The sequence below is a fragment of the Myotis nattereri genome (genome assembly GCF_964212035.1).
Source record: "Myotis nattereri genome assembly, chromosome: 2".
Classification (NCBI taxonomy): Eukaryota; Metazoa; Chordata; class Mammalia; order Chiroptera; family Vespertilionidae; genus Myotis; species Myotis nattereri.
In genome coordinates this window covers 211,809,006-211,836,581 of record NC_138076.1, presented here as the reverse complement: position 1 = coordinate 211,836,581, position 27,576 = coordinate 211,809,006, and the positions used below count along the sequence as shown (strand labels likewise).

At 51.3% G+C, this 27,576-nt stretch overlaps 2 protein-coding genes across 4 annotated transcripts in view; both read right to left on the bottom strand.

Annotated features, from left to right (window-relative positions):
* SREBF2 (sterol regulatory element binding transcription factor 2) overlaps positions 1-10,436 on the bottom strand; it is a 49,364-nt gene extending 38,928 nt beyond the window's left edge. Inside the window, exon 1 of one of the 2 annotated variants that reach the window (XM_081083240.1) lies at positions 10,208-10,436. In XM_081083240.1, the coding sequence (XP_080939366.1) occupies positions 10,208-10,295 (88 nt within the window). In that variant the 5' untranslated portion in view covers positions 10,296-10,436. The remainder of the gene's footprint in view (positions 1-10,207) is intronic. The other variant, XM_081083239.1, reaches the window with a different exon arrangement.
* A 3,659-nt stretch (positions 10,437-14,095) lies between these two features.
* Positions 14,096-26,338, bottom strand: CCDC134 (coiled-coil domain containing 134). Of its 2 annotated transcripts, XR_013995525.1 has the most exons (8): positions 26,142-26,338; positions 24,354-24,472; positions 22,976-23,097; positions 22,687-22,771; positions 20,861-21,042; positions 20,505-20,576; positions 16,386-16,570; positions 14,096-15,223 (listed from the first exon to the last, which is right to left on the bottom strand). XR_013995525.1 is itself a non-coding variant. In XM_081083238.1 (7 exons), exons 2-7 carry the CDS (start codon positions 24,454-24,456, stop codon positions 16,445-16,447), a joined length of 690 nt encoding a protein of 229 aa, XP_080939364.1. In that variant the 5' UTR covers positions 24,457-24,472; positions 26,142-26,338; the 3' UTR covers positions 14,096-16,444. The 2 variants fall into 2 exon arrangements, 1 of the variants encoding a protein (XP_080939364.1); XM_081083238.1 differs by having other exon boundaries at positions 14,096-16,570.
* Positions 26,339-27,576: the final 1,238 nt, after the last annotated feature.

Below are 27,576 nucleotides of genomic sequence, written 5' to 3'. Positions count from 1 at the left end.
CAGGCAGTTCCACATGTGGTCCTGCAGCCGGAATTTCATCACTGCTCCAACCAGCCCCAACCCAACAGACCAGTTCCACAGGGCCAGACGCGGGAGCTAGATATTAGACATCTAGACCATCCTCATCAGCCATTCCAAAGGCCTACGAGGTGTAGGAAGAGCTCTGTTTTCGTTCGCCAGCCCTTCAATGGCTTAAGATTCGTTTCTAAACAGAGGTTCCCAGGGAACCTTACCTTGAGTCCCAGTCTCTGGGACCTTGCTAAAACCTTGCTACTCTTTAAAAAATTCCATCGTGTCAACAAAGCTTAACCCTTGAATCTTGTGGTCCAGAAACGGAACACATGTACCCTGCACTTTGTGACTGCTCCTTTGTATCTCACCCACGCCTACAAAAGCCCTTTCAAAGGGAAAAATAAACACCCCAAAACTGTATTCTAGAAAAAGGCTCCTTGGTCCTAAAGAGTAACCTGCAAACTGAAGTTCCTCATTCCTTCTCAGATACAGCCGGAGGTGAGCTCCTGCCCTCTTCCTTCCGTTTTCGCTCACTGGAGTCTCGCAGCACCCGCGATGTGGACAGGCCCAGCCCCACCTTACGGCGGAAGCTGAGGCTCAGGGCAGTGCTACGGGGCGCAGGGGAAGTGGCCACATGGAGCAGACCCTCCCAAGCCTCTCTAGCCTCAACCCACCACACCGCCTGGTGTTTACAATGTAGAAGCTCGCTTATACCAGGCAGGGCTGTGGCACGGGGGGAGGGAAAGTATGTGTGTTTTGGAGTCGGACAGGTAGTTGTGTGACCTGGGCTCAGTTTCTTCATCCGCAGCGTACCGTTCAACTGGAGAAAGGATTAAAAGCAAAACACAGGAGACCATGTAGGTGAAGGGCCACACACACAGCGTGAGGGCAGGGGCCTTGCCCTGCAGAGCCCAGCACAAAACAGGCCTCTGGGGGGGGGGGGGGGATCTGAACTGTGGGTCTGACCAGACATGGTGCTGGGCACATGGTGGGTGCTGCCTACACTGTGATTTCAAAACCTGATGAAGGATGGAAAAGAAGAGGTGACTGCAGACAAGTCAGTCAATAACTAAGGAAAGATGAGTCTCATTCACCTAGAGCAGCGGTTCTCAACCTATGGGTCGCGACCCCTTTGGCGGTTGAACGACCCTTTCACAGGGGTCGCCTAAGACCATCCTGCATATCAGATATTTACATGACGATTCATAACAGTAGCAACATTACAGTTATGAAGTAGCAACGAAATAATTTTATGGTTGGGTCACAACATGAGGAACTGTATTTAAAGGGCCAGAAGGTTGAGAACCACTGACCTAGAGAACACGGATGCACCTCAGGATAAAGGACGGTATGCCTACAGAGGATGCAGATGAAGTGGTCCCACATTCATTATCAAATACACGCATGCAGCAATCCCACTGCCCGCCACTTATCCTGCACTTACACCTGCACGTGCCAAATGATGAATTTACAAAGCTATTCGCCACTGCATTGTTTTTGGAAACACCCTCAAAAGTCGACCATAAAGGGACTGATGGAAAACCATGGAGCAGTGAAAAGAACTGGAAAGATCTCTAAGATATAGTCTTATGTGAAAAAGGGGGCAAGGTACAGGAGAACAAAGCTTAGAGAATGCTACCTATTTGTGTAAAAGGGCAGGAGCAAAACCTGAAAATCCATACTCGTTATTTACTTGTATTTGCATTAAGTTCTGAAGGAGGTAAAATAAAAAATTAATTCCTTGTGAGGAGGTGAGGGCTGTGGGCCCTAAACAGATGGTGGATAGGGCTGGTAGCAAGACTCCCCAGTACCTTCTAATGTTTTTTATTTTGCTACATGAATGTATTACCTTTATAAAAAATTTTAAATATTTTCCAAGTCATAACTTAACACTGTAATTTATAGCACTGAAAGGGCATTAAAAATGAAAGAGAACAGCTGCAGTGTGAAAGAGCTGTAACCCAGCTCTTGGCTTGAAGAGTCCTCTTTGGGAAACACACACCGATGAACCAACTCCAAGGTGACTTGGTCATGCGTGTTCAGAGCAACAGTCCTTATGCTGATGAAAAACTCCAAATGATACAAGTGTCCCACAGAGACATGGATATGCAAGCTTTTGCCTTTCACATGGATCATGTAAGATTATATGGCTATTATACCTCAACTGTTTCAACATGTAGCAACCTGTAAGTGAAACTGTAACAATTTGTGTGCACATTCACAAAGGTCAGACAGAATCCAGAAGGATACAATTTGATATTCAGTGCTATTTGAATCAAGTTGCTTAAGAACCTCTTTATATTTAATTACAAAATTGAGGAGAGAAAAGATCTAGTTGAGAAGTAAAAATGTATATATTTTTTAGCCCTAGCCAGTTTTGCTCAGTGGATAGAGCGTCGGCCTGTGGAGCAAAGGGTTCTCGGTTGATTCCGGTCAAGGGCACGAACCTTGGTTGCAGGTTCCTCCCTGGCCCAGGCCCTGGTCAGGGCTTGTGCGGGAGGCAACCGATCGGTGTGTTTCTCTCACATCGATGTTTCTCTCTGACTTTCCCTCTCTTTTCCACTCTCTAAAAGATCAATGGAAAAATATCCTCGGATGAGGATTAGCCAAAAAAAAAAAAAAAAAAAAGTGTCTATTTTTTAAACGTGAAGACGTGAACCGAGTATGAGAACAACAAAAGCCTTTTCAGCGAGAGGCAGCAGCACTGAAGAACATTAGGCCAAAGGCCTGGGTGTGAACGTGAAGAATGTTTGCCAAGGGCGAGGCCAGGCCGACCCAGGAAGGAGAAGAAACTGGTTCGGTGGTCTGAGCAATCCCAGAAAAGGGACTGGATGAGATCAGGAGCTAAAAATGGGTGGCAAATAAATAAGCTGTAACAGCAGCTCTTTCAACCTAAACAAACATTAGCAACAGTGAGATATATTCAAGTGTCAAAACAAAGCTGATGTCTTGAAAAAGGCTAAAAAGCAGATCTGTGCTTCACCTCACTGAGTTTTTCCAAATGATGACTCACTGGAAAAAGGGGAAGTCAGTTTCTAACCCTGCTCCTCACCTCCGCCTCCCAGGGGTATGCCAGCCACACCCTCCCCAACTCTCACCCCTGGCTCACTGGGTTAGCCAATCCAACCTTCCCAGTGATGCGGGCACTCAGGCTGGGACCCACCCAACACCCTGCACTTCAAATGCTTCCTTTTCCTTAGACATCCCTTTATAGAGTGTCTCAGTGCCAGGTACTGTCTGGGGACTCTGCCAAAGAGGGTAGTGACTGCAGGGAGAAGCCAGCAGGGACCCAGACAGTGCCACCAGAAGGCTCAGGGACTGGAAGTTCCTCGCAGGCTGGGGTGCTGGGTGTGCTACCAGCAGGACGGCATGAATGCAAGTATCTGATACAGTGAGCCCTCCAGAGCCCATCAAGTAGGGACAGTGATTGACAGCTCAGTCACATCAGCGTACCTCATCGTGGACTTCAGAACAAGACAAGATTCTACAAGCTTCCAGAGGAGAAAACAGGTCACACATAAAGGATCAGGAATCAAATGGTATCAGATTTCTTGACTACTAGAAGCTAGAAGACAATTAGGCAGTGCCTTCAAAATTCTGATATAAAATTATGTTTAACCTTAAAATTCTAAACTCAGCCAAACAATCAGATTGGAGTGAGGGTAGAATAAAGTTATTTTTTAGATAGGCAAGGTCCCCCAAGATTTATCTCCAATGTACTCTTGCTCAGGAAGCTACTGGAGGATATGTTCCATCAAAAAACAGGGGAGTGAAAACACAAGAACTAGGGAACAGGGGCTTCAGCGTCGTCCCCGGGGAATGCTAAGGGGGGTTAGGGTAAGTGCAGGACAGCAGACCTGGACAACCATCATCAGATGGGGTAAAAGAGGGAGGGCTCCAGGAAAGAGATCAACAAGGGGAATCAAAGGAATTGCCTACCATACTGAGAGTTTCTGTCCTAAGATTCAGGGTTGAATTAGTTATGGGAACATGGGAGGTAATCAAGTGAATAAATCAGGCCATTATAAAGCCCTAGGAAAATACAAACAGCAACAATAAATGTAGAGGATCTACCCAAGAGAAATGAAAACACATCTACACAAAAACATGTACGCAAATGTCTGTAACAGCTTCATTTATAATAGCCAAAAGGTGGAGACAACCTAAATGTACATCAACTGATGGATGATAAACAAAACGTGGTGTATCCATACAAAGGAACACTAGCAACACGAATAGACCCGAACAACATTTTGCCACATATTGTCATGATTCCATTTGTATGAAATGTCCAGAGCAGGCAAATCCAGTAAAATCTCGATATAATAGACTAATTCAGGCGAGGAGGTATCCATTAAAGCCAAAATTCTGTTATATAATTAAGTAGATTTTTCCAAATGTGTATGTTAAAAAATTGACAAAATAGTTTACCTGTCTTTACTTAAGTAGATACATTTGTGTAATTAAAATTAAATATGTATGAAAAGCTTAATTTCACAGAAAAGTTTTCTGTATGCATTACTGTAATTTTAAACTCATACTGAGTAGGTCTAGTAAATGCCTGCATTCACCAATCACTGTGAGTAAACAAATGCACATGACGTAGCGACATTACGCATTAAAACTGCAGCAGAAAGTCACGTCACACAACAATGGAACAAATCACCCAGCGTAATGTGGTGTGATCACCTAATAATCATTTGCTGAACATTGTTTAGGAGCAGTGACTCTTGGATTTAAATATGTAGACTATAGTTGCTAATCATCATATATAATAAAAGCCTAATATGCAAATTGTCCCCTCGACCAGGAGTTCGACCACTCACTATGATGTGCACTGACCACCAGGGGGCGGCGTGGAACATGGTGGGCATAGGGGGCAACAAGGCACTTGCAGCGGGCAGTGGTGGAAGTGCTGCCAGCCCGATGGGCCCCAATGAGAGCGAGCGGGACCATGGTGAGATGGTGGATCAGGTGAGCAGGCAGCGCCAGACCAATCGCATCTGCCTTGGCCTGGTGCTGCCCGCTCACCTGCCCCACCATCATGCCATAGCCCGCCCTGCACCCGCATGGCCTCTTCCGGGTGAGCCAGGCCGCAGCTGCCAGGACTGTAGGGGCCGGTCGGGCTCCCCGTGGGTTCACACAGGAGCCAGTCTGCGAGGCCAGCCGGGAGAGTGCCTTCTGTGTGGTGCTGCTGGGCAACCCAGAGGCCCATGTTGCACCCCTGCCCGGGGCATCCGGCTGCGCTCACCATGCATCTCTGTGTGGGGACTTGGGCACCATGACGCAAGTGGAGGGGGGCCCGGAGGCCCAGGGGCTCAGGGGCCCAGGTGCTGCCCAGGGCCCAGAGGTCAGCTGGGACCTGTCCTTCCATGCCAGATGCTCGCACTTCAATCACTGGCCAGGCCTAGGAACCATCCCCATGCACGAATTTCATGCACCGGGCCTCTAGTATGTAATATTTATTTATTTTGGCGAAATTACTACAGTGTTTTTTCTAACATATGGCCTATTCGCTAAAATTTGTTAAAAATAATAGTGAATTAATAACAAAAAATAACCTGTTAATGTAATTATAAATAAATCTTGGTTAAAAGCATTTTAAAATTAACAGGGTGTTAATTAAAAAAAAATTTTTTTAATTGATTTGAGAGAGAGAGGAAGGGAGAGTGAGAGAGGGATAGAAACATTAATGATGAGAGAAAATCATTGATTGGCTGCCTTCTGTACATCCCACACTGGGGATCAAGCCCACAACCCAGGCATGTGCCATGACGAGGAATCTAACTGTGAAACCTCCTAGTTCATGGGTCAACACTCAACCACTGAGCCACTCCAGCTGGGTGACAGGGTGTTAATTTTCACATATGACATACGGACCGGAAATTCTGTCCTTTAAATCTGAAGTCCATTAACTCAAGGTCCACAAAATCGAGTGTTTAATGTAAGTAGATTAGGTCGCTGAAGTTTCTTTAACCTTCTCTGAAGAGAACAGCTGCCTCTACTCACTCCTGATGCCCTTCTGGTTTATTCAGCCTTAGACTCACTTATCCGACTGCTGTCAGCGGTCAACCTCCTGATGCCAGATCCCCAACCCCTTTCATGGCCGGTCATCCTTGCTGTCCTCCACAGCCCTGTCTCCATCACTCATGAACCAGTCTTCAAAAGGCTCACCTCCCATCAGTATGACACTCCCCTCACCTGATCTGACACCCGGTTCCATCTCCTCCCACTTCTATCCTCAACTCACTACTCCTCCATCCCCATCCCCAGGTTTGACCTTCTCCTGATATCTGCCTCCCATCTCCTAGGCAAAATGCGGCTCGAGAGCCACATGCGGCTCTTTGGCCCTTTGAGTGTGGCTCTTCCTAAGCCTTAGGAGTTCCCTAATTAAGTTAATAACAATGTACCTACCTATATAGTTTAAGTTTAAAAAATTGGGCTCTCAAAAGAAATGTCAATCGTTGTGCTGTTGATATTTGGCTCTGTGGACTAATGAGTTTGCCGACCACTGTCCTAGTGGATGATCCCCATGAATCTTAACTTCAGCCCATTTAAGACAAATTTTCATCTCCTCGAACCAGCTCTTCCTACTGGCTTCTGAACTCTCCCAATGCCCGGGTCAAAGCCTTGTTGGGGATCTTAGAATTCCACCTCTGCTCTGTCTTCAGGGCCACGCCTTCTGAGGGCACGTCCCATCACATCTAGCAACTTGGAAAATAGCCACTTCTTATCCATGTCCCATCACCCTCTTAGTATTACCTCACACCTCGATGGCTGCAGTTCCCTCCTAATTGACTTCCCTGATTCCAATCTTCCTTGCCCATCACCACAGTTGAATTTCCTTAAAATCCATGATTAATGTGTCATCACCCCACTTGAAAACCCTCCCTACACTCCACAAACCATCTATGTCTGGTATGAAGGCTCCCCACAATCTGGCTCCAACTCACCTTTCAGAACATACCTTCTACTATTTCCTTATACATACCATATATTCCAATAAATTACTCGTAATCGTTGATTTTATCATTCTCCTTTCACATTTTTATCATGCTGCTTCCGCCACCCATCCTTTTGGGTCAAGCAAAATAAAACCTTTACAACTGTGCCTTTCCTTATCCCAGGGGAAGACGGTCCTGCCTCTGTCTTTCCAGAAGACCTGGCTTATCATGAAGCCTGAGGCCCTGTCTCAATAGACACACCTACCACAAAGGTAGTGCTGTAGACACCCTAGCATAAGAGGCCTGGTTGGCCTGTGACCACAGAGCATTCAGCAGTAGGACAAGGCCCTGGAGATCAACTAACACACATGCTTCGTTGGGCCAATGTTTAAAAATCTGGGTACTACACACAAAAATCCAGCCTTGGGCATCTCTTAAGATGCTGCTCTCTCTTCTGAGACTCCTCACTTGCCTATTCAGTCCAAATTTGGTTACCAGTCACTCTCTATAAGATGGACCCGTTTTATTTTCATAGAGCCATGACACAACAGTGTCATTTATTTTATTTGTTCAGTTTGTTTCCTCCTTCAAGAACTAAAGTTTCTGGAAAGAGAAGAGACTTTGAATGTCTTGTTCAAAGTTAGTCAGCTATCCTCTGCACTTTGTCCATCATAGGAGTACTTCGAAGCCACCCAAGAGATGTGCTTAATGACTGAATGGATATGGCCTCCTTGGGCCCATACGCTTGTGGACTGTAGCAGGGCCGACAATGCCAAAGGATTCTGCTCACCTGCCTGCCTTTCCTAGAGCAGGTATGAGCTCTCAAGGTTGCAAGCATCCCCTCTCCCCCACCACACACATACAACAGTATATGTATCTACACCCAGTCTCTTCCTCCTCATCTGATTGGCTCCCGATTTAACTCAACCTCAAGGATTGTGTCTGGTACAACTTAGAATCCTGCCCAGTCCAAGGTCCTGAATTCATTCAGGCATTCCACAAATATTTAGTTCTGGGAGCAAATACAGCGTGAACAAAACAAAGGCTCTTGCCCTACAAGGTAGTGCTGAGGTTCTGGAGGTGGAACTGGGGTACGTTCAGGGATGTCTGTACTCGAAGACCACTGGCCTTCAGCCTGCCCAACCCATCTTGTCCTCCAAGGCCCAGGTGAAGGGCCACTTCCTCGGTGTAGTTTTCCTGGTAAGCCAGCCTTCAAGCTCCGCAATGCTAACTTCCACTTACTGCTCTGTGCAACCGTGAGCTGTTCTATACTCAGCACTGCAGTTTTATTGTTAATTCATCTCCGGTTCCATGAGGCCATAAAATTGTCTTTCCTATCTTTCATGTTCCCTAACAGCTCAAAAACCACAGCAGGCATTTTAATACTTGTTGACCAATTAAAGACAGGGAGCCACTTTCCCCCAAATCTGGAATGGAGACCTATGAAACCACTGAACCGCTGTGGTAGCTTCCAGAATGTCCAATTTACTCAGAAATCTACAGAGATAAAGTTAATACTTAACCACTAGGTAATTTAACACATTATAGATTAAGACAAATAGGGATCGATTATGGAATGGGAATGCAAAATGGACATAAATTTCTATGTGTGAGCCCCCTGGTAGGCAGCTTCAGGCATACTTTTTGCACGCTGCGTGGCCTTGGGTAAATTAATAAAATGCCTTGGGCTATATTTCAGGCTCCATGAGAGGGGATGAGAGTAGTGTAATGGTAGTCTCGACCTGTTAAGGATTGAGAACATTAATGTTTATGGTATTTAACAGAATACCTGGCATGGAAGTGCTCAACACATGTTAGCTGCCCGTGTCAAGTTTCAAATACTGGCCTCCCCCATTTGTTAATCCATCTCTGTTTTAGGAGCACTTGGTAGAAAAGACTGTGGTTAGACTTGGTGATTCAATTAAAGGTCTTACCAGGCTGCCCAGATGACCAAAAAGGGAAAGCAAGGACAGGCCAAGGGTAAAATGTTATAGAAGCAAAATGGGAAACTGATCCTTTCCAATTAGCTGCTGCCAATGATCTCTTCCCCTTGGAGATGATCTTCTGCTACCTCGGTTTCTTCATCTGTACAATGGGGATGGAACCATCATTCCTGCCTGCAAGGCTGCACTGAGATCCTGGACAGGAAAGTCAGGAGCACAGTGCACCTGAGTTACTGTTTGAGAGAATGTTCTGGAGCATTTAAGGTTTGATCTTAGCCACGTTAACAACTCCTGGACTCAGTTTTCCGAAGAATAGGAGGAATAAGAATCTCTATCTTGTAGGACTGCAGTGAGGAGTAAGTGAAACAACATAAAGTATTTGGAGCCTAGAACATCAGAACAGTCCAACTGTTGAGAGTCACAATTACTAACCTATTCATTGGACTTCTCACCCTCAAGGGTCAGGTGGAAGCCTGATGCAGAGACAGCAACACTGGCCAGGCACTGGGCCCTGTAAACAGCTGGGTGACCTTGGGCAGGTCGCTGATTCTTCCCAAACTTTAGGTTCCCGTAGTAACAACATGAGAGCATCGAAAGAGAGGATCCCCGGGCCCCCGCCAGCTCTCCCACGGTTAAGGCTGCTGGACCGAAGGCCACCCGCTCCCCTGCCTGTGCCCGCGGGGCCACAACTCAAAATTCCTGCCGCTCAACTCCCTGTGCAGCGCGACAGCAGGAGAGCCCGCGTCTTCATTCCGCAGAGATGCTCCCATACCCGCCGCCGCCGCCCGTCTCATCAGCAACTCGCTCTGGCAGCCGCCCGCTGCCCACGGCTTCCCGAGTTCCGGGGACCCCTCGCGGGTCCAGCTCAGAAGCCAGGGCTGGGGGCGCCGAGCCGAGGGCCCGGCCCGGGAATCCAAAGCCGCCCCCGCGGCGGGGCGAGGAGTGACAGGTGCAACGCGGCGCGGCGGGCGAGGGGGCCTGGGGCGGCGCGTGTCGGCGCGCGAGGGAGGCGGCGGCCGCGCGCTCTCCTCAGGCCGCGGTCGCGCTCCCGGCCTCACGACCCTCGCTACGCGAAAGGCCGCGCGACGCCCGGAGCAGACCCCACGGCCTGTCCGAACGGAGCGGCCGGGCTCGGGTTCAAACCCGCAGCGCCCGGAAAGCCTGGGACACCTCGGGGCGGCCGCGCGCGCCGGCCCTTCCCGCGCGAGCCGGGACTCCGGGCGGGGGGCGCAAGCGCACCCGCGCGCGCCGCCGTAACCCCTTCCTCCCCGCACGCCCCCGCACCCCAGTCCCCCACCCACCACTCACCGTCGATATCCCCCAGGGTCAGCTCGTCGCCCAGCTCCGTGAGCGTCTCCATGGTCTCCAGACCGCCCAGCTCGCCGCTCTCGTCCATCGTCCGGCTCGGCGCAGAGGCCTCCCTGCCGGCCTGTTCAGGGACACGCGAGGGTGGTGCCGCCGCCACCACCCATGACACCCGACAGCCCCCGCCCGGTACCGCCTCACCGCCCGGTGCCACCCTCCGCCATGTCTGCGCCGCGCAGGAGGGGCGGGGCGGGATTTTCCCCGCCCCCATCCGTGGCCCCGCCTCCAGGCCGCGCGCACCCCTGTTTATTGTCAATGGGACCAGGCGCGGCGTAGCCAATCGGCGCGGCGAGCGGCGCGTGGGGTGATGGCGCGTCAGCGATCAGCAGCTCCGATTTGCATAGCGAGGCCACGCCCCTCGCGGTCTGGTAGGGACTGCGAAGGGAAGCCTCCGGGTCCTCAGCCCAACCTCCTTCCCCTAGTTTAAAGGAGCCGCTCTCTTTTCCGTGGGGTCTGCTCCGCAAGCTAGTCCATCCATCCGCCGGGAATTGAAGGGTTAACACGCTCCCCTCGGGCCCGCTGGTCGGACCTCTCCCCCCAGCCAGCTGTGCGCACATTACGTCATCTTCCCAGCTGCCGCCCCCTCCTTTCCCCCCGGCCCTGCCCGCCGAGGAGAGCGGATGGAATCAAACCGGGGCCCCTGAGGAGTACGGCGACCATTCAAACCGCGTTCCCCCCACGCCCCTTATAAAAAGGAAACGGAGGGTCGGCGTGGACCGTAAATTGTCCAAAACCTCTGGGCCTTCGCACCTGCCGCGAACACGCGCTTCTTCCTCTGGTTATCGAGGCGCGCGCGCGCGCACACACAGACACAGACACACACACACACACACACACACACACACACCCGCCTGCAGACCTGAGGCGCGCGCGCGCGCACACACAGACACACACACACACACACACACACACACACACACACCCGCCTGCAGACCGCGCGCACACACAGACACAGACACACACACACACAGACGCGCGCACACACACACACACACACACACACACACACACCCGCCTGCAGACCTTTAAAGCAATGCCAGTGCCCGGGCCACCACGAGCCTCGCGAGGCGGGGCGGCGTGAGCATTTTGACAAAATTTCGCAGGAATTCTGACGCACAGCCACCCACAGATTCCCACTCCTTCAAGCACCCACCGCTCCATCTTGCAGCTGGTTACATAAACAACTGCAAATTCTAGTTTATCCTAAGGAATGGAGTACCAGTGCTCAAATAAGTCCCCAAGTGTGTGTGTTTAAAGACTTCCACCCCGAAGTCTAACTAGGGAAATGGGTAGCCTAATAAGGGGCTGGGTGAATAATTACATCCACACAATGGAATACCATGCACCATTAAACATGACATAGATAGCCCTGACCGGTTTGCTCAGTAGATAGAGCGTCGGCCTGCGGACTGAAGGGTCCTGGGTTCGATTCTGGTCAAGGGCATGTACCTTGGTTGCAGGCACATCCCCACTGGGGGGTGTGCAGGAAGCAGCTGAATTGATGTTTCTCTCTCATCAATGTTTCTAACTCTCTATTCCTCTCCTCCCTTTCTGTAAAAAAATCAATAAAATATATTTTAAAAAAAATTACATAGATAACTGTAAACCTACTGACAGACAGCCTTTTGCAATATATTGTTAAAGGGAAAAGTATATTCCCTATAAGCGAGAGGCAGCTGTTGCTCAAGACTTATGAGCACACAGGCCGTGTGGAGGCAGACATATGGGCCCACTTATGCAGTGTGGCCTTGGGCAGTGTAACTGTTCCAAGCCTTAGTTTTGCCATCTCTAAAATGGGAATCGTGTCCCCTCATAGTAGTGAGGATTAAACGGGATCATCTGCAGTCTTTGATAATATTTATTGAACACCTCTGTGGCAGGCAAACAGAAATAGTTCCTGTCTTCTGAGAGCTGCCAGTCTAGTGAACAACTGTTAAACAAAAAAAACCCCAGACAATAAATAGCACAAGCAATCAAAGAAAAGTAACAGGGTGTGATGAAACTAACAAGGGATCTGCCCTGGGATGTCAGGAAAGCCGGCCACATTTACGACAAAACTTAACACAATGAGGAGAGACCTGCAGATGGTGTTGGTGTAGCTGGAGCAACAGACAACATGGACAGGGACCCCGAGGCAGCAGAAGCGGCTACCAGCCAGCACGTGGCATGGCCTGGCATGTAGTAAGTGCCCACACAAGGGAGCTACTGTAATTGAAAAGAACAGGGATCTACGCGCTCACATGAAGGGCAAATGGATGCAAGGCCCAACAGCTGACTGTCAGTCATGGTTATGGGAATGGTGGGTTTAGGGTAAAGTGTACTGTCTTCTTGATATTTCAGTATGCTTTTTTATAATGAATTGTATAACATAAATAGTCTTGTTTTGGGGGGGGGAAGACAGGAATGTTCTCATTGTTTACAGACTAGAGTTGGTATTGATTATACCGGTCTCCGGTCTCCCCCTGAAACAGGAAACCAAACCCTGCTGCCCAGCTCTGGACCAGGCACTGAGCTGGACAATGTGACCTTCAACTGCACCTCTTAGTGGCTCTCACAGGGCTCCCCCTACTGTGGGGGGGGGGGGGTGAGAGGGAGGGAAACCATCTGCTGGCCTACCCTATGACTCAATTTGGTCCAGTGCCCTCTCATTCCCTCAGAAACCCCCACAGGAGGCTGTAGAACAGCATGTCAGACTTGCGGCCGGGGAGCCATGAGTTTGACATGCTTGCTGAAGGAGCATCAGGTTAAGTAGGTGGACACAACCCGCCCAGAGGCCCTGATTCCTAGCAAAGTAGCCTGAGGGAGCACAAATGAAGGCTCAGTAAAAACTGTAGAAGAAAGGTGGTGGCACTGGACCCAGCCTTAGCAAAGAACACTGACATTCTCCCTCTGACCCTGGCTTCTCACCGAACCTAACAGCTCTTCCCGCTGGCACCCTGCCTTGGCGGGGAGAACCGAGGCTGGCTCCAGGGGTAGAGCAGCCTCAGACAAGTCACTCCTCAGGGCCTGCATTCTTCATGTGAAAGGGAGGGGTTGGACCAGATGATCGTTATGTCCAGACACCCACCACAGACGCGTCATAGAAGAGAACTTGGCATGTTTTATCATTTACTGCTTCTGATGCCTCCCCTTGTAGGCCTCTGTCAGTGTCTGTCTCCTTCTCCCTCCTCCCCCCATCTTTTAGGATTCAGTTCATGTATCGTTTCCTCCAGGATTAAGCAAAAGCACGTATCTCATGGTTTAACACAGAGGTAGGCTTCAGGGTGGAAAATAACATTTGGTTTTGGGTAAATTGAAACATAAGGATTGAGGCTTATCCGGTGACAACAGGGCAAGTGCCACCAGCTTTGTGGTCTTAGAGCAGGAGTGGGGAACATCCAGCTTGCGGGCCTACTAGTAATCATTTGGTCTGGCCCTGCCAAGGCACTGGGGGTGAGTTAATTCAATGTTTGACCAAATATACCTGGCTAATTTTTTGTTGTTGTTAATCCTCACCCGAGAATATTTTCTCCATTGATTTTTAGAGGGAGTGAGAGGGAGGGGGAGCGACAGAGAAACATCGATGTGAGAGGCACATTGACTGGTTGCCTCCCACGCATCCCAAGCGGGGCCAGGGATCGAGCGAGAAACTGAGGTATGTGCCCAGGATCCTTCAGTCTGAGGGCCGATGCTCTAACCACTGAGTAAACCCTAGGCTAGGGCAGCAGGCTAATTTTTAAGTTGATAATTTTATATGGCTGGAGAATGATGTTATAAATATCCCTTGGCAGAAATAAGGTTCTCTATCCCTGTCTTAGAGGATGCAGCTGTCAAGAAGGAAGGAGAGACTAAGCCAGTAAACTCTTTATTCAGGGCGCAGGTGAGGAAAGAAGTCGGGAAGAGACAAAGCAGACGCAGACCAAGGGCAGAAAACAAGGACAACACAGTGGCCCCGAGGCCTGGGAGGGGCCTCAGGAACTACCAACAGCATTTCCGGGCAGTGATGGGACAGCACAGGAAGAGGTGGGGCTGAGATAAGGAGGAGGAAGGGATGTGCCAGGGAGGTTTTGCCCCCAGGGGACATCCAGCAATGTCTGGGGACATTTTTGGTTGTCATAACTGGGAGATGACTACAGACATCTAGTAAGTAGAGGCCAAGAATGCTGCTAAATATCTCACATACACAGACCTCTGCACAACAAACAATTATCTGGTCCCAAATGTGAGCAGTGCCACTGCTGAGGAGCCCTGTCTTAGGGGATACTGGGAGCACCCAGATTTTCCACGGGTGTCACAGATCGTGTCTGGAAGCTCAACAGACAGGAACGACGTCCAAGTCCATGCTGAACGCATCAATGAAGACATCACTGTTGCCACCAGCAGGCACCCTGGGAGCTGGTCTGGCCACTAGGAATCCCCCTGACCCTGTGGGCCACTGTTTCCACCACCACACTCACACGGTGCATCTGGTTAGTGGCACATCAGTCACTAACTGAATGCTAGCTACAAGGAGGCTGGACAAACGAGTACCCTAGGGCCTCTGCAGCTCCAGCAGGGGAGCGGACAGGCTCTGCCTACAGTATGACTCAAGGTGGAGTTCCAGGAACAAGTGACCACACAAGCCACAGTGCAGCAAAGGGAAGGAGGGGGGAAAGCAGGGCAGTTCTGTTTGTTTCTCTGAAGGTGTCAGATGGGAAAACTTGGAACCATTTGGAGATGGAGAGGAAGAAAGAGATCAACCAAGATGGAGAGAGGCAATAGATGTAGAAGGAAGAGCCCAGGAGGATGAAGGTACCAGATGGGGCAGAGGTGAGGATAGGTAAGACTGGACCCCTCTCTTTGGCTGGGCTTACAGTGGGTGCTCAGCAAATCTATGGGACGAATGAAGAACCATCAGAGAAGGACACCCGCCATTCAGAAGCCAGGTCCCAGCCTTGGAGAAGCAGTTCAGATGTTATCATATTCACTTTGCCAGTGAAGCTACAGAACAGAGAAGGGGTGGACCAGGGTCACTCAGCAAGCCTGATGGGCTGAGACAAGACTCAGGTCTCCCTTGGGCTCTGTTGGTGGTGGTGGTGGTAGATTCTGGGGTGGTTATGTCTCTCTCCTTTTAAGAAGCAGACCCTGGCTTTGCAAGGTCGAAGAGACAGAGCTGGAAATCCCACCAGAGCTCCTCCCTATCTGCCTGGGCAGAGCACAACTGAAGGGCAGCTGCTCGCTCAGGCCCCTGCAGCTTCCCTGCCTGGTGGTGACCACGGGTCTCCGCTCGCACACCTCCTGAACCAGAGAGCTCGCTGCCTGACTCATCCAGCTTGGGATAGCCCTGCCATGACAATGCAGTCTTCGGCAGAGCTGCAGCCCACAGGCTGAGGGTCTCGCCGCATTGCCAGAAAGGACAGCTGACTCTTTCCTGTGCTTGCTCTATGGCTGTCCCAGTTAGCTGAGGATAGAGATCATGTTACTCCAAGGTCACCTTGGATAAACACCCACCCAGGACACTTCCAGTCCCTTTCCAACACTGACCCTTCGTCAAGGACAGTGCAGAGAAGGGATTCGGAGGCCTAAGCCAAGCCCTACTTTGCTGCCCCGCCAGAGCCTGGGGCTCCCTGATGAAGCGGAACATCCTCTGAGGCGCTCTCTACACCGCACAGGGCCTCTGGTTCCCCAACCAGGCCCCGCGCCACCTGCCTGGAAAAGGCCTCACAGCTTCCTAGGGCCAAAACCAGCTGTGATTTGCCCAGAGGGTTTGCCGACTTTTATTGTGTCTCCGCAGGGGGCTGGACCTTGTGCCGTGTGGCTCAGTGGCACAGTGCAGCCAGCAGCAGGCGTGGCACCTCCACACGTGGCTCAGACCCCGGTTCTGCTGCCTCCCCACGGAGAGCAGCAGCCAGCCGAGCATCAGTACTAACCAGTGAGGGTCCAGTCCTGCACCCCTCCTACCTCCCCCCGCACCTCCAGAGTTGCGTTTGCAGCACAGGGTCCCCTCAACGCTCCCTCCAGGGGGGCCCCGGGAGGAAACCCAAGCCCTCCGCGGCCCAGTCCCTGCAGCTGGGCTCAAAGCCGGCTTCCGGGGGCCAAGCAAACATGGCCTCCCCTCTCACAGGTGCCGACTCTCACCACCAACCAGACGGCACCGCTTCACCTTGGCCACACTGCCTCCTCCTCTTCCTCCTGGCCCCTTGAACCATGGGCTGCAAGGGGCTATAACTCGGACTGGGATCGCGAAATCCGCGGGCCTTTTCGGATCTCTTTCCGCTTCTCCTCTTTTTTCCGACGTTTCTCCTCTTCTCTCAGGGCCTTCTGGAAAGGGTCGGTGCTAGAAATGAACTGGGGGAAGAGCAGAGTGGTCTGACTCAGTCCACTGGCAGTTTACTCCGAGCTAGGGCACTGCGGGGGACAGGAGGGTTGCTCAGATGCAGGCCCTGCCCTCAGGGAGCCAACGACATGGAGATGGTTAAATGGGCTTGGGGACAAGGCTAAGTGGGTTGAAAGATAACTAAGAGGCTGACAGCAAAGAGGGTGAGGGGAGGAGGACATTCCGGGCACAGGGACAAGCACCACGGTGTGAACAAGCACAGGCATCAGAGAAACAATAAACAGAATCCTCCCAGAGTGAGGGGCCGAGTGCCCGACAACCGCAGACCACCCCCCACGCCCTGGCTGCCATACCCCGGAGGAGGAGGGGAGAGCAGCCAGCGAGAATAAGAGACAGCAGGCATCCTGTCTCGGCAAGGGAGTGCACAGGAAGCAGGTGGATCAGAGGTCAAACTGACAGACCCTGGAAAGGGGGTGGGAGAAAGAGAAGACAATAGTGCCCAGGCTCACGGCTTCATAGATGGTGGATGGTGGATGGCGAGGAAACGGGAACACAGCGTGAACAGGGATGGGAGGAGGAGGAGGAGGAGAAGGAGGACTTTGATTGGGGGCACTCTTCTCCCTCTACTCTCTCCAAACCCATGGCTTCGGCTTTGTCTATATGGCCAGTTACCCCTCAAATGTGCACCTCCATATCTAAGTGCCTGCCTGGCACCTCCACTGGGATGTCCCAAATGTGCCCTGTGCCCTCAACTTGGCATGGCTGCATCTCCTCAAAATCCAGTCCCCTTCTAGTGTCGCTGTCCTCATGAACAGTGCTGCCTGACCACACTCTACCTCCTGTCCTTACAAGTTAATTTTCTGATCCTCTTCGGGGAGATGAGCTGGCAGGTCAAGGGATCCTGGCCCTTCATCCTCAATGGCTCAGCCTCACCAGGGACCCAAACCTAGTTGGGGCAAAAGGGAAACACTGCCCATCCTTTCCTGGATCCCTTTCCCACGAGGCCTGGCTAAAGCCTACTTTAAATTCCTGACACTAAACTCAAGTGCAGCCTGGCAATGGAGCAACTCTCCTACCCCCGCACCATTAGTCCCTCCTCCCTCACGGGTCGTTCCCATCAACAAGCAGACATGCCAGTCTTTCTAACAGATCATGGCTGTGAGCATGGCCATACACTGAGCCCTAGTGAATCATTAACCTGGGGGAGGTTTGGGGGACCCCTGACACAGCTGTCTATGGGGGACAGCAGCCATCAGCTCCAGTGGCAACAACGAAAGACTAGCTGCCACAAAGGCCAGTCAGACAATGATCTGAATTAAAAGCCGCCACCACCACCTTTGCTGGATGATACTCCTAATGACCAAGCATGTCAGTCTTCTGGGCTACCGCTCAGAAGACTACAGACTAGTGGATGAGATGGCCACCCATCTTCGGGGCCATGAACTGTGGAAACAAATTGTGGCTGAAAACTGGACAGTCTGGGTCACTCGCTTAGAAACCCATAGGAAGGCCCTTTCTCTGATGAGACTGACCAGAACCAAACCGTGGATCCAGTCTACCCAGATGGGAGTCATTTCCACTTGAATGCATTTTCGTACTAGATGAAGCCACACACCTGCCGCCATTGATGGCACAAAACCCACTCTGTATTTCTGGTTTGGCTACCTGGAGTCCCAGGCTGAAATAGTACGGCCCAAGATCATTAGGATAATGACCAATTGGTTGAATATGTCCTTGCCAACTGCCCCCACAGTGGCCCATGTGGACCAAGATAGGGGATATGATATGCCTCTGAAAATTTTGTAAAAATGCCCTTGTCCCATTCACATCTGACCCTTCTGGACAAAGATCTAGGTGAAAGTTAAGGGATGATCAGTGACAAAGTGACATTATAGGTCCTGGGATATGACATGCCGATCTTGTAGCAATAATCCCAGCGCCTTAGATCCCAAGAGACACGGGGAATAATCAATCCTTTTTGCGCCTTATGTCCAGCACTGCCACTTGGCAAAACAATCCTAGAGTCTGCCCAAGCCAAGTGGCAGCTGCAGATGACAATCTGACCAGCTGCTGGACGTGTCATTCTCAACCACGTGATTACTGAACTACTCTGTGTGCCTGATGCCATCAAAGGCAGCTCCCGAAGTGACCCTGTGCAGACACTCATGCCAGTACAACCTTGTTTCAATCTGACGGATACAAATGCATCTTCTTCTCCGGATGCCCGAGTGTGACACTTAGGATTCGGCCAAAGAATGTAATGGTGACCCAAATCCAGTAGAATGTGGGAGACAATGGGCCACGGAGTATCTCTCCACTAGGGAAGAGGGTAGCTGTGGGGTCCATCTACTGCCCTTCTAATTACTGGCAATAACATCAAAGATCAGCGGGTCAGTCTAAACTCTGTGTGGGTGGTAATGAATAACAGATTGGCCTTAGACCACATCCAATTGTCTAAAACAAGACCTACTGGTCTCCCCAAAACTGATCACAGCCGGCTGAGTCCAGGATCCTGAAGCACATGGCTGAGACCAATACTGCAGGCTGGCCTTATCCAGCGGCTTAGTCCTGTTGATGGCAGCCTTAATTAAATGCAGTCTGAGACAAATTGAACAAATATGGTTCTAGCCCCTATCAGCCAGATTAATAGATTGAATAGTACATTCGTGGAGTCTGAGTTAAGCCAAGACATGTAGGGCTGAGGGATGGCCTGTAGAGGAGGCAATCTACGTGGCCTGAGCGTCCCTGCGTGTTCTTGCTGGATACACCAAGAACGCACAGCCCCGACCACTCTGTATCTGGGCCATTCCTCAGGACTGTGCCTGCAGCGAACCTTGAAGGATGAGGTGATGTCTCCCGCAAAACAAAGAACGGGTCTACTTCTGTTCACTATAAATCAGTAAATTTTCCAAGCTTAGTATTCTTCAGCTATGATGCAAACCCACTGTCTGTGTGGCATCCACCTGAGGCCCTCTGTGTCACTATGGGACTCAGGGAACCAACATGACCAGTCCAACAGTCTAGACCAGTGGTTCTCAACCTTCCTAATGCCGTGACCCTTTAATACAGTACCTCATGTTGTGGTGACCCCCAATTTCATGGTTACAAATTGAACATAATTAAAGCATAGTGATTAATCACAAAAACAATATGTAATTATATATGTGTTTTCCGATGGTCTTAGGCTACCCCTGTGAAAGGGTCGTTCGACCCCCAAAGGGGTCGCGACCCACAGGGTGAGAACCGCTGGTCTAGAACTGCTTTTGCTGTAAACTCTGATGCCTCTGACCTGTCGGTATCCGTGCAACAGTGGCAGGCTAGCTTGTTAGCCTGCAAGCAGGGTATAAAATCTGAGGCCTCACCGATCCTGACCCCCTTCCCCTCCTTAGAGCAGGGGCCAGCCTGTGATTTGAGGAGTCCAGCCCGCCAGCCCTTCTTTCCTATCCTTCTGGCCCCCTCTGGTCCCCTCCTCTCCTCTACTGTATGTGTCCCCATCTGTCATCCTACCCACAGCCTCAGCCCTGAGAGTCCACCTCAGCCCCCTAGAATGGCCACATGTACAGGAATGTAGGATAGAAGCTCGGCTGGGTGATTAGAGGCTTAAGGACAGAGAAGAGCATGACTTGACACCCCCTGGCTTCCCTCACATCCACCTGATGTGGGTGCCTACTGTTCACTGGGAAGGGTGTGTTCACAGCCTCTGACTGCCCCCCATAGCTGGGGTGCACCATGAATAGACAGACGGCCTGAGGCTAAGACAAGGGCAATGGCTTGCCCAAAGGCACCAGTGAGTGAGTGATGGTTCCTGGACCCAGACCTGGGTATGTCTGTCTCCAAGTCCAAAGCCCTCACACTCCACCACACGTACCCCAACCCCTGCAGGACCTGGCTTCCCGTAGCCCAGCAGAAGCAGAACAGACATGGCCACAAGCCCCCAGAGCTCACCTCTGTGTGGTCTACTTTAAATGGATTCTGGAAGTCAGAGTCTTTCTCGCTGATTCCCAACTCCTGGGCCATCTGCAGACAAGGAAAAGTTAGTCATCCTCTGCCTTCTCCTGCCTCTTGCTCACCTGAGCCACTCCCTCCACATTGGAACCCAGGGCCCAAGACTGTGGGCCAGGTGATGACCCATAGGGACCCAGGTCAGCATAGAACTCCTTGAGATGGCACCTCAAGGTACCTTGAGGCTTATCACAGAAAACACCACCAAGAGCTGACATTCAGGCCCAGCTGCAGGCAGCTGCGAGGCTCACAGGACACTGGGAGACAGGGCTCCGGGCTGTCCCCGCCCCAGTCCTTACCAGGCTGAGGATGGGCGAGTGGGGCCCCTGGTCAAAGACGCCCGACTGGTTGCAGAAGCTGATGCCCCAGCGGATGAGGAGATTCCAGTTGGAGTTGTGGTCAAAGTAGTGGTGCACAATCCTCGGGAAGCGCAGCACCACATCACCAAAGAAGGCCGTGTTCTCCAACACTTGGGAGAAAGCTGGTGAGAGGGAACTGATGAGAGCCCAGGGCAGATGCCCTTCAACTGCCCTCCCGGCCAGCCCAGACACTCCCCAGACAATGCAGGCAAGCCCACCAAGCCCAATAAGCAGAGAACGGACAATTGTGCTAAGGGCTTTGTGTCCACCAAATCACTGAATCCTCAAACCACTGTTAGAGGAAGATGTGGCAGCCGTTCCCATTTTACCCAGGAGAAAGTGAATGGCAAATCTGGGCTGTAAGCCCAGCTCTCTCTGACTGCAGAGGCCCTGCTCTTTCCCCCGTGTCTCATGGCTTAGAAGACTCCTTTGCTGTGGGACCAGAGACGTGGGTGTCATTCTGCACAAGGAGGCATGTGCATCATGCACCGGGCCTCTGGTCTTACATACCCACTGGACAACTATCTACACCAGGAAGTTAACATCAACACAATACATCCATGGACCTTATCTGAATTTCATCAATTTCCCCACTAATATCCTTCCTCTCATCAACAGGTCAGTCTAGACTGAATTTAGTGTCCACCATGGTGGCAGGTCCCCCGACCCAGGCCAGCCTGAAGAGTAAGTGTAGACCCAGCCCTGGAGGCAGCTCCTGTTCCAATGCCCACAGATGAGGCCCAGGCAGCCCTCAGCACCACTGGCCAGGCCACGCGCAGAGATAAGCTGACTCCTCCAAAGACAGGCCCAGCTGGGTCTGAGCCAAGTGGGGCCAGACCCCTGGGCTTCAAACCATCTTGCACTCAGGAGTAAGCTTGACTTATAGGTTAAGAGCCAAGTTATATGTATAACTTCCTCAGTTACAGTGGAGATGAGAGATGCTATTTGTAAAAGTGCCCACCATTCAATATGTAAAGGCCACTTCCATCCTCTCTCAGTGTAATCTAAGAGGTTTTATTGTTAAAATGCCACCAGTTCATGAGAAAATTATCACCAGAGAGAAATTCTTGGAAGAGGGAATGAAGGGACACAGAATAGTCTTTTACCTTATTTATGTCCTAGAGGCCCGATGCACGAAATTCATGCAAGGGACTCAGCCCTCACGGCCTGGCTGCCTAGGCTCTCGCAGCCCCGGCTGCCTCGTGGCCTCACCCCCTGCCCACTGGTTGGCCCACTGGTCACTCTGGAAGGTCGTTCCGCTGTCCAGTCTAATTAACATATTAGCTCTTTATTATGTAGGATGTTTGTCCCACCTAGTCTCAGAAAGGATTTAAGAAGGTTGAGGCTTTTAGAACAGTAGTAAGGAGTGTGGGCAGCTGCCCCTACTGTCCTGTCACTTCAGTAGGCCTATTTTTTCTCCTGTAAATGCGAACAACCCTTGCCTTCTCTATCAGACGGGTCAGGGGTGGAGAAGGCAAGGATCCCCGGAGTGGTAGTGGGAAGAGCTTCCTCCCTGGTTCCTGTGCTCCAAGCACAGGACAGCACAAAGGAATACATTTGTGTCAGGGACACAGAAATTGGCTCTGAAGCCCAGAAATTCTTGGAAAACCATATACTAAGTGCTTATCCACCAAAGGTGGACACTTGGAAGGTGCCACAAGAGGGTGTTTCCAGAGAGAAAAAAGCATGACAAAAACAGGAGGGAAGAAACAACTAGAGAAGATCAAGGTGGTGGGGAGGAGGGGGAGAGGTCAAGAAGGCCATACCATCCTTCAGTTTCTCATCCTGGGGGAAGGGCCCATCTGGGAGCACGTCCGCAGCAAGGAGCACTGTCCGGGAGTCCTCCAGCACCTGAGGGAACCCCACCCTGGCTGAGTGGCTTTGCAGAGGCCTTCACCGCCCAGCCACACCCCAGTTTACTTAAACCCAACTTCAAATCTTTTGTGCCCGTAGTTCCCGCTAATTGAACACCATCCCGTTAAGGAACTCCTACTCATCCCTCAGTGCCCAGATCAAAGACTAGGCTGCCATGAGCTGTCCTGCACCTGCATGCACCTTAAAGAGCCCCTTGAGCATGACATCAAGGATCTTGTATTGCTGGTGGACATCATTCAGCTGTACCAGGTTTTTCAATGCCAACAGCTGCTCCCGTCGCTTCACCTCAAACATCTTCTTGTCTGGGCAGTGCTAAGTTAAGGCGCTGGCACTGATACTTCTGGATAATCCAGTGGCCCCAACCCAGAAGGCCAATTCCTGACCAGCAAATATCTGCAAAGGCCACAGATGCCCAGGTCTGAGGCCCTCCCTACCAGAGAAGTAACAAACTAAGAAGCGTTTGCATCCTACAATGTATCATTTGTCCAGTGTACAGAGGATTCTACACCCAAGAGCTCTTCAGGACCTAGCTCCTGTACTCCTTCCCCATGGTCTTCCCACCATCTCCAACAACTGGTCACTGTCCCCAGAACCTGCGCTCGTCTGCTCACACTGTACACTCTGCCTGGGATGCCCCCCAACCCTTCTCTATGAGTTTTGTTTGTTTGTTTGTTTGTTTTTAACTATATTTTATTCATTTTTTTACAGAGAGGAAGGGAGAGGGATAGAGAGTTAGAAACATCGATGAGAGAGAAACATCGATCAGCTGCCTCCTGAACACCTCCTACTGGGGATGTGCCTGCAACCAAGGTACATGCCTTTGACTGGAATCGAACCCGGGACCCCTCAGTCTGCAGGCTGACGCTCTATCCACTGAGCCAAACCGGTCAGGGCTATTTTTTTAATCCTTACCCAAGTATATGTTTTTATTTATTTTAGAGAGAGGAAGGGAGAGAGACAGAGAACATCAATGTGTGAGTGAAACATCAATCGGCTACCTCCTATAAACACCCAGGGATCGAACCCACAACCTAGGTACGTGCCCTGACTGGGAATCGAACCTGCACACTTTTGGTATACAGGTGACTCCAACTGAGTCACATGGCTAGGGCGCCTATGAGCTTTTGTTCTTTCAAGACCTCGCTCAAAAGCCAGCACAGTGTTTCTCTCCTGTTCCATCTCAGCAGTGATCACAAAGTACAATGTGAGGCCTGTGAAGGCCTCAAAGCCAGGGACTGACTCATCTTTGTGTCCCCAAGTCCTGAACCCAGAGTAGGTGGCCCAGAATGCCAGGGCCTGAGTCCCTGCCCAGGGTCTCACCCACAAGGTACTAGGCACATATGTACTATTCTCAGAGTCCTTGTGGCTCTGAAGATGTAAATTGCCTTCTCTGTTTAACATAATAGGGAAACTGAGGCTCAGAAGGCAGTGGACTCGATCAAGGTTTGATGAGAGTATCTTACCTTTTCTCTCCTATTCCCACCAGCTGGGCCTCATCCATCCCTAGGAAGTGCCCCAGGCACAGCACATTAACTCCACCTCCAACCCCAAAGGATACAGATCTCCAGGCTCGGGTCCACGGAGGTCCTCTGAGTGTCTGTGACTCCTGTCCCAGACACTAGCAGGACAAACAGGTAGACTAGGAACTGCAAAAGGTCCATATTCACGACCCTGGAGCTAGGAGAGTAATAGAGAAAGGAGATGAGACCTGAGCATGGTGTTATATAAACAGAATGAGGTGAACTGAACTCCCCCTGACATGACGTAGCTTCCAAATACCAAGAACCCAACATCGGGAAGCCCCGGAGCCCCAGAGCCTAGCCCAGGGCCTGTGACCAGCAGACACAATAAAGGTCGTGGGATAGAGGCAGGAGGAAGCAAGAGAAATGCCAGCAATGGAGGGATACTTGGAGCACAGGGCTCAGTAACTGGAACGCTGAGCTAGAGCCCTGGCTCGTCCCAGCTGTGGAACATCAGGCAAGCTGCTCAGCCTCTCTGAGCCTCAGCTTCCTCACTATAAAATAAAAATAAGGAGGTCACCTCCCTGCTCCAGTGGGGGAGGACTGGGTGAGGCACCTGGGGAAGGTGGGGCTGGTCAGTGTCATTCCTTCTCACTCCCCCCTTCTTCATCCTGGCGTCCCAGGAGAGTAACTGGTCAAGGGGGTCCAAGCAGTAGAGGGGATGTGAAACTTCTGGTGTTTCCCTCCTTCCCTGACTTCTGTCATCAGAAAGGAAGGGACACAGGGCAGGAAGGGAGGCAGGACGGTCTTGGGGTAAAAGGGATGCCACTCACTCACTGTGGTACCATAGGCACATAAGCCAACACCTATTCCTATTCAGGCAACATTCCGCAGTTATTTGTTGATTACCTCCCATGTTCTAGGCCAGTGATGGCGAACCTATGACACACCTGTCAGAGGTGACACGCGAACTCATTATTTTGGCTGATTTTTCTTTGTTAAATGGCATTTAAATATATAAAATAAATACCAAAAATATAAATCTTTGTTTTACTATGGTTGCAAAGATCAAAAAATTTCTATATGTGACACGGCACCAGAGTTAAGTTAGGGTTTTTCAAAATGCTGACACGCCGAGCTCAAAAGGTTCGCCATCACTGTTCTAGGCCCTGTTTCAGAGCTGGGAATACAGTAGTGAGTAACATAAAACTCCCTGCACTCAAGGTATTTTCGTAGTAGGAGTAAGAGATAACCAATAAACTTGTAAAACAAGCACAGAAGAATGAGAGGGAGTTGGTGGGGTGCAATATTTCAGTGGCCAAAGACGGCCTCAAACTCAGATGACAGGGGCCCAATTTTACTAGTGTGGAAACCAGAAAAGTGAGGTAACTGTCCAGTCACTCAGCTATTCCCAGGCTAAACCAAGTCTAAATGAGCAGTCTATTTCAGAGCAGACCACGCCCAAGGGAGGGATGGTCAGTTACTGACAGGTCACCAGAGAACCAGCCCCACCCCACACAGAGGATATAACTGAAACCTAGAGAATGAACAGCTGTGCAAGTTCACCCAGGACTCACTAACTTCCAATGTCACGCTCCAGACTCAAGGGAACCGGATACAAACTAGAGCAGAACTTGGGGCCAGGGGCATATCAGACAGCACGTAATGACTGAAGCAGGGAAGATGGGGAAAGAAAGCCAGGCTGCGTGGGAAGGATTCTGCCTTCTCTACTGTCACTCCCGCTCACCGCCCTAGAGCTCTTCCCAGCTCCGCGAGCTACCCGAACGCATTCTGCAAGAGGCGTCCCTGGGCTCGCGGACCCCGATTTCTGTCCCGTCTTTGGGGCTCCTGGAGGAGAGGAGTCTTTCCAAAGAGGCGTATCTTACCTCCCACTCTTGCAGCCGGTTCGACCCTCAGTCTCCAGGCCCCCGCCCGGAGACCCCACTTCCACCCACCAGGCCGGGGGTGCAAAAGGGGCAGCCCGGCAGGCTCTCGGCGTGCGGCTCGCAGGTGCCTCCTGAGACCAGCAAAGGCGCAGATCTCCACGGTACCGGGGAGCCGCAGCGCTGGGACAGCCGAGCGCCGTCCCGCCCACCGCGCCGCTGCTGTCCAATGAGCACGGGCCGCGCCGGTCGCGCCGGTGACCTCACTTCCGGCTCCGCCCCGCCGGGCCCTGGGACTGGTCGCGCGCGAGGTTCGCAGGAGAATCGTTCCTTCCACCCTGGGTCGGGCTCCGGCGCGTGGTGCTCGGTAAAGATGAGGTTGGAGGAAGTCAAGTCGGCGCCCAACGTAGAGGGCGCGTCAGCACACTGGGGCCCCGTCCGCCCGGGCGCCCTCCCCGAAAGTGTTTCGTCAGCGGACTGTTCTGGCAAGATCAGTTTAGTGGGTCATGACTAGCACGTGTGTTTTTAAGTAACCAGCCGTGCGGAGTTGGCACATCCCTGCTCGGTCCCTTTGATGCACCAAGTTCTAAACCCAGCTCATTGGGAACTTCCCCGTCGATTCATTAGGGCGGAGTTCAGACCACTTTTGTGCAGGCTCAGGTCCCGAGAAGGAAGGGCGGGCTGGCCAGTCCCGGGCACGGGGTCCTCACGGGCAGGCAGGTGGGCGGGCAAGGAGCTTAGAAGCCCAGTGGGTTGAACTGGGAACGGGAGAGGCAGCTGTGGAGCGCAGATACTAAAAGAACCACGCCCTAACCGGTTTGGCTCAGTGACTAGAGCGTCGGCCTGCGGACTCAAGGGTCCCAGGTTCAATTCCGGTTAAGGGCATGTACCTTGGTTGTGGACACAAACCTAGTGGGGAGTGTGCAGGAGGCAGCTGATCGATGTTTCTCTCTCATTGATGTTTCTAATTCTCTCTCCCTCTCTCTTCCTCTCTGTAAAAAAAAACAAAAAAAAAACAAAACAATAAAATATATTTAAAAATAAAAGAATCAAATAAATAAATAAATAAATAAATAAAAGAATCACACATGTGGGTATACAAGTACAAGCTCCACGTTAAAGAAAGGAACACAGGGACCTACTTTAACCAGGGGAGGGCCGAGCTGTGACAGTTCTGCTCGCTAGGAAGGCTGAGAAGGATTGGACCTGCTCAGCTTCCTTGCCTTCATGGGAGGTGAGGCGGCAGTCAAGTACCTCTCAGAGCACTTGGATAACAGCAGCAGGGAATATATGGCCTTTCTCTGCTCCTGCAGCCCTGAGCATGGATGGCCTGGCTAGTGTTTTCTGGGTACAACTGAGGCAACCAGCTAGCACTGGTGCTCCTAAACGGGGTAGGGTTGTTAGGAGGACTAATCCTACCCCCTTTACCTGAGGAGGC

Excerpts from the sequence above, each read along its gene's own strand:
- CCDC134 (XM_081083238.1), bottom strand. The coding sequence starts at position 24,456 with ATGGACCTTTTGCAGTTCCTAGTCTACCTGTTTGTCCTGCTAGTGTCT. Across the intron at positions 20,577-20,860 it reads ACTCGCCCATCCTCAGCCTG|ATGGCCCAGGAGTTGGGAAT; the intron begins GTAAGGACTGGG and ends CCTTGTCTGCAG. Across the intron at positions 16,571-20,504 it reads TTAAAGTAGACCACACAGAG|TTCATTTCTAGCACCGACCC; the intron begins GTGAGCTCTGGG and ends CTCTTCCCCCAG.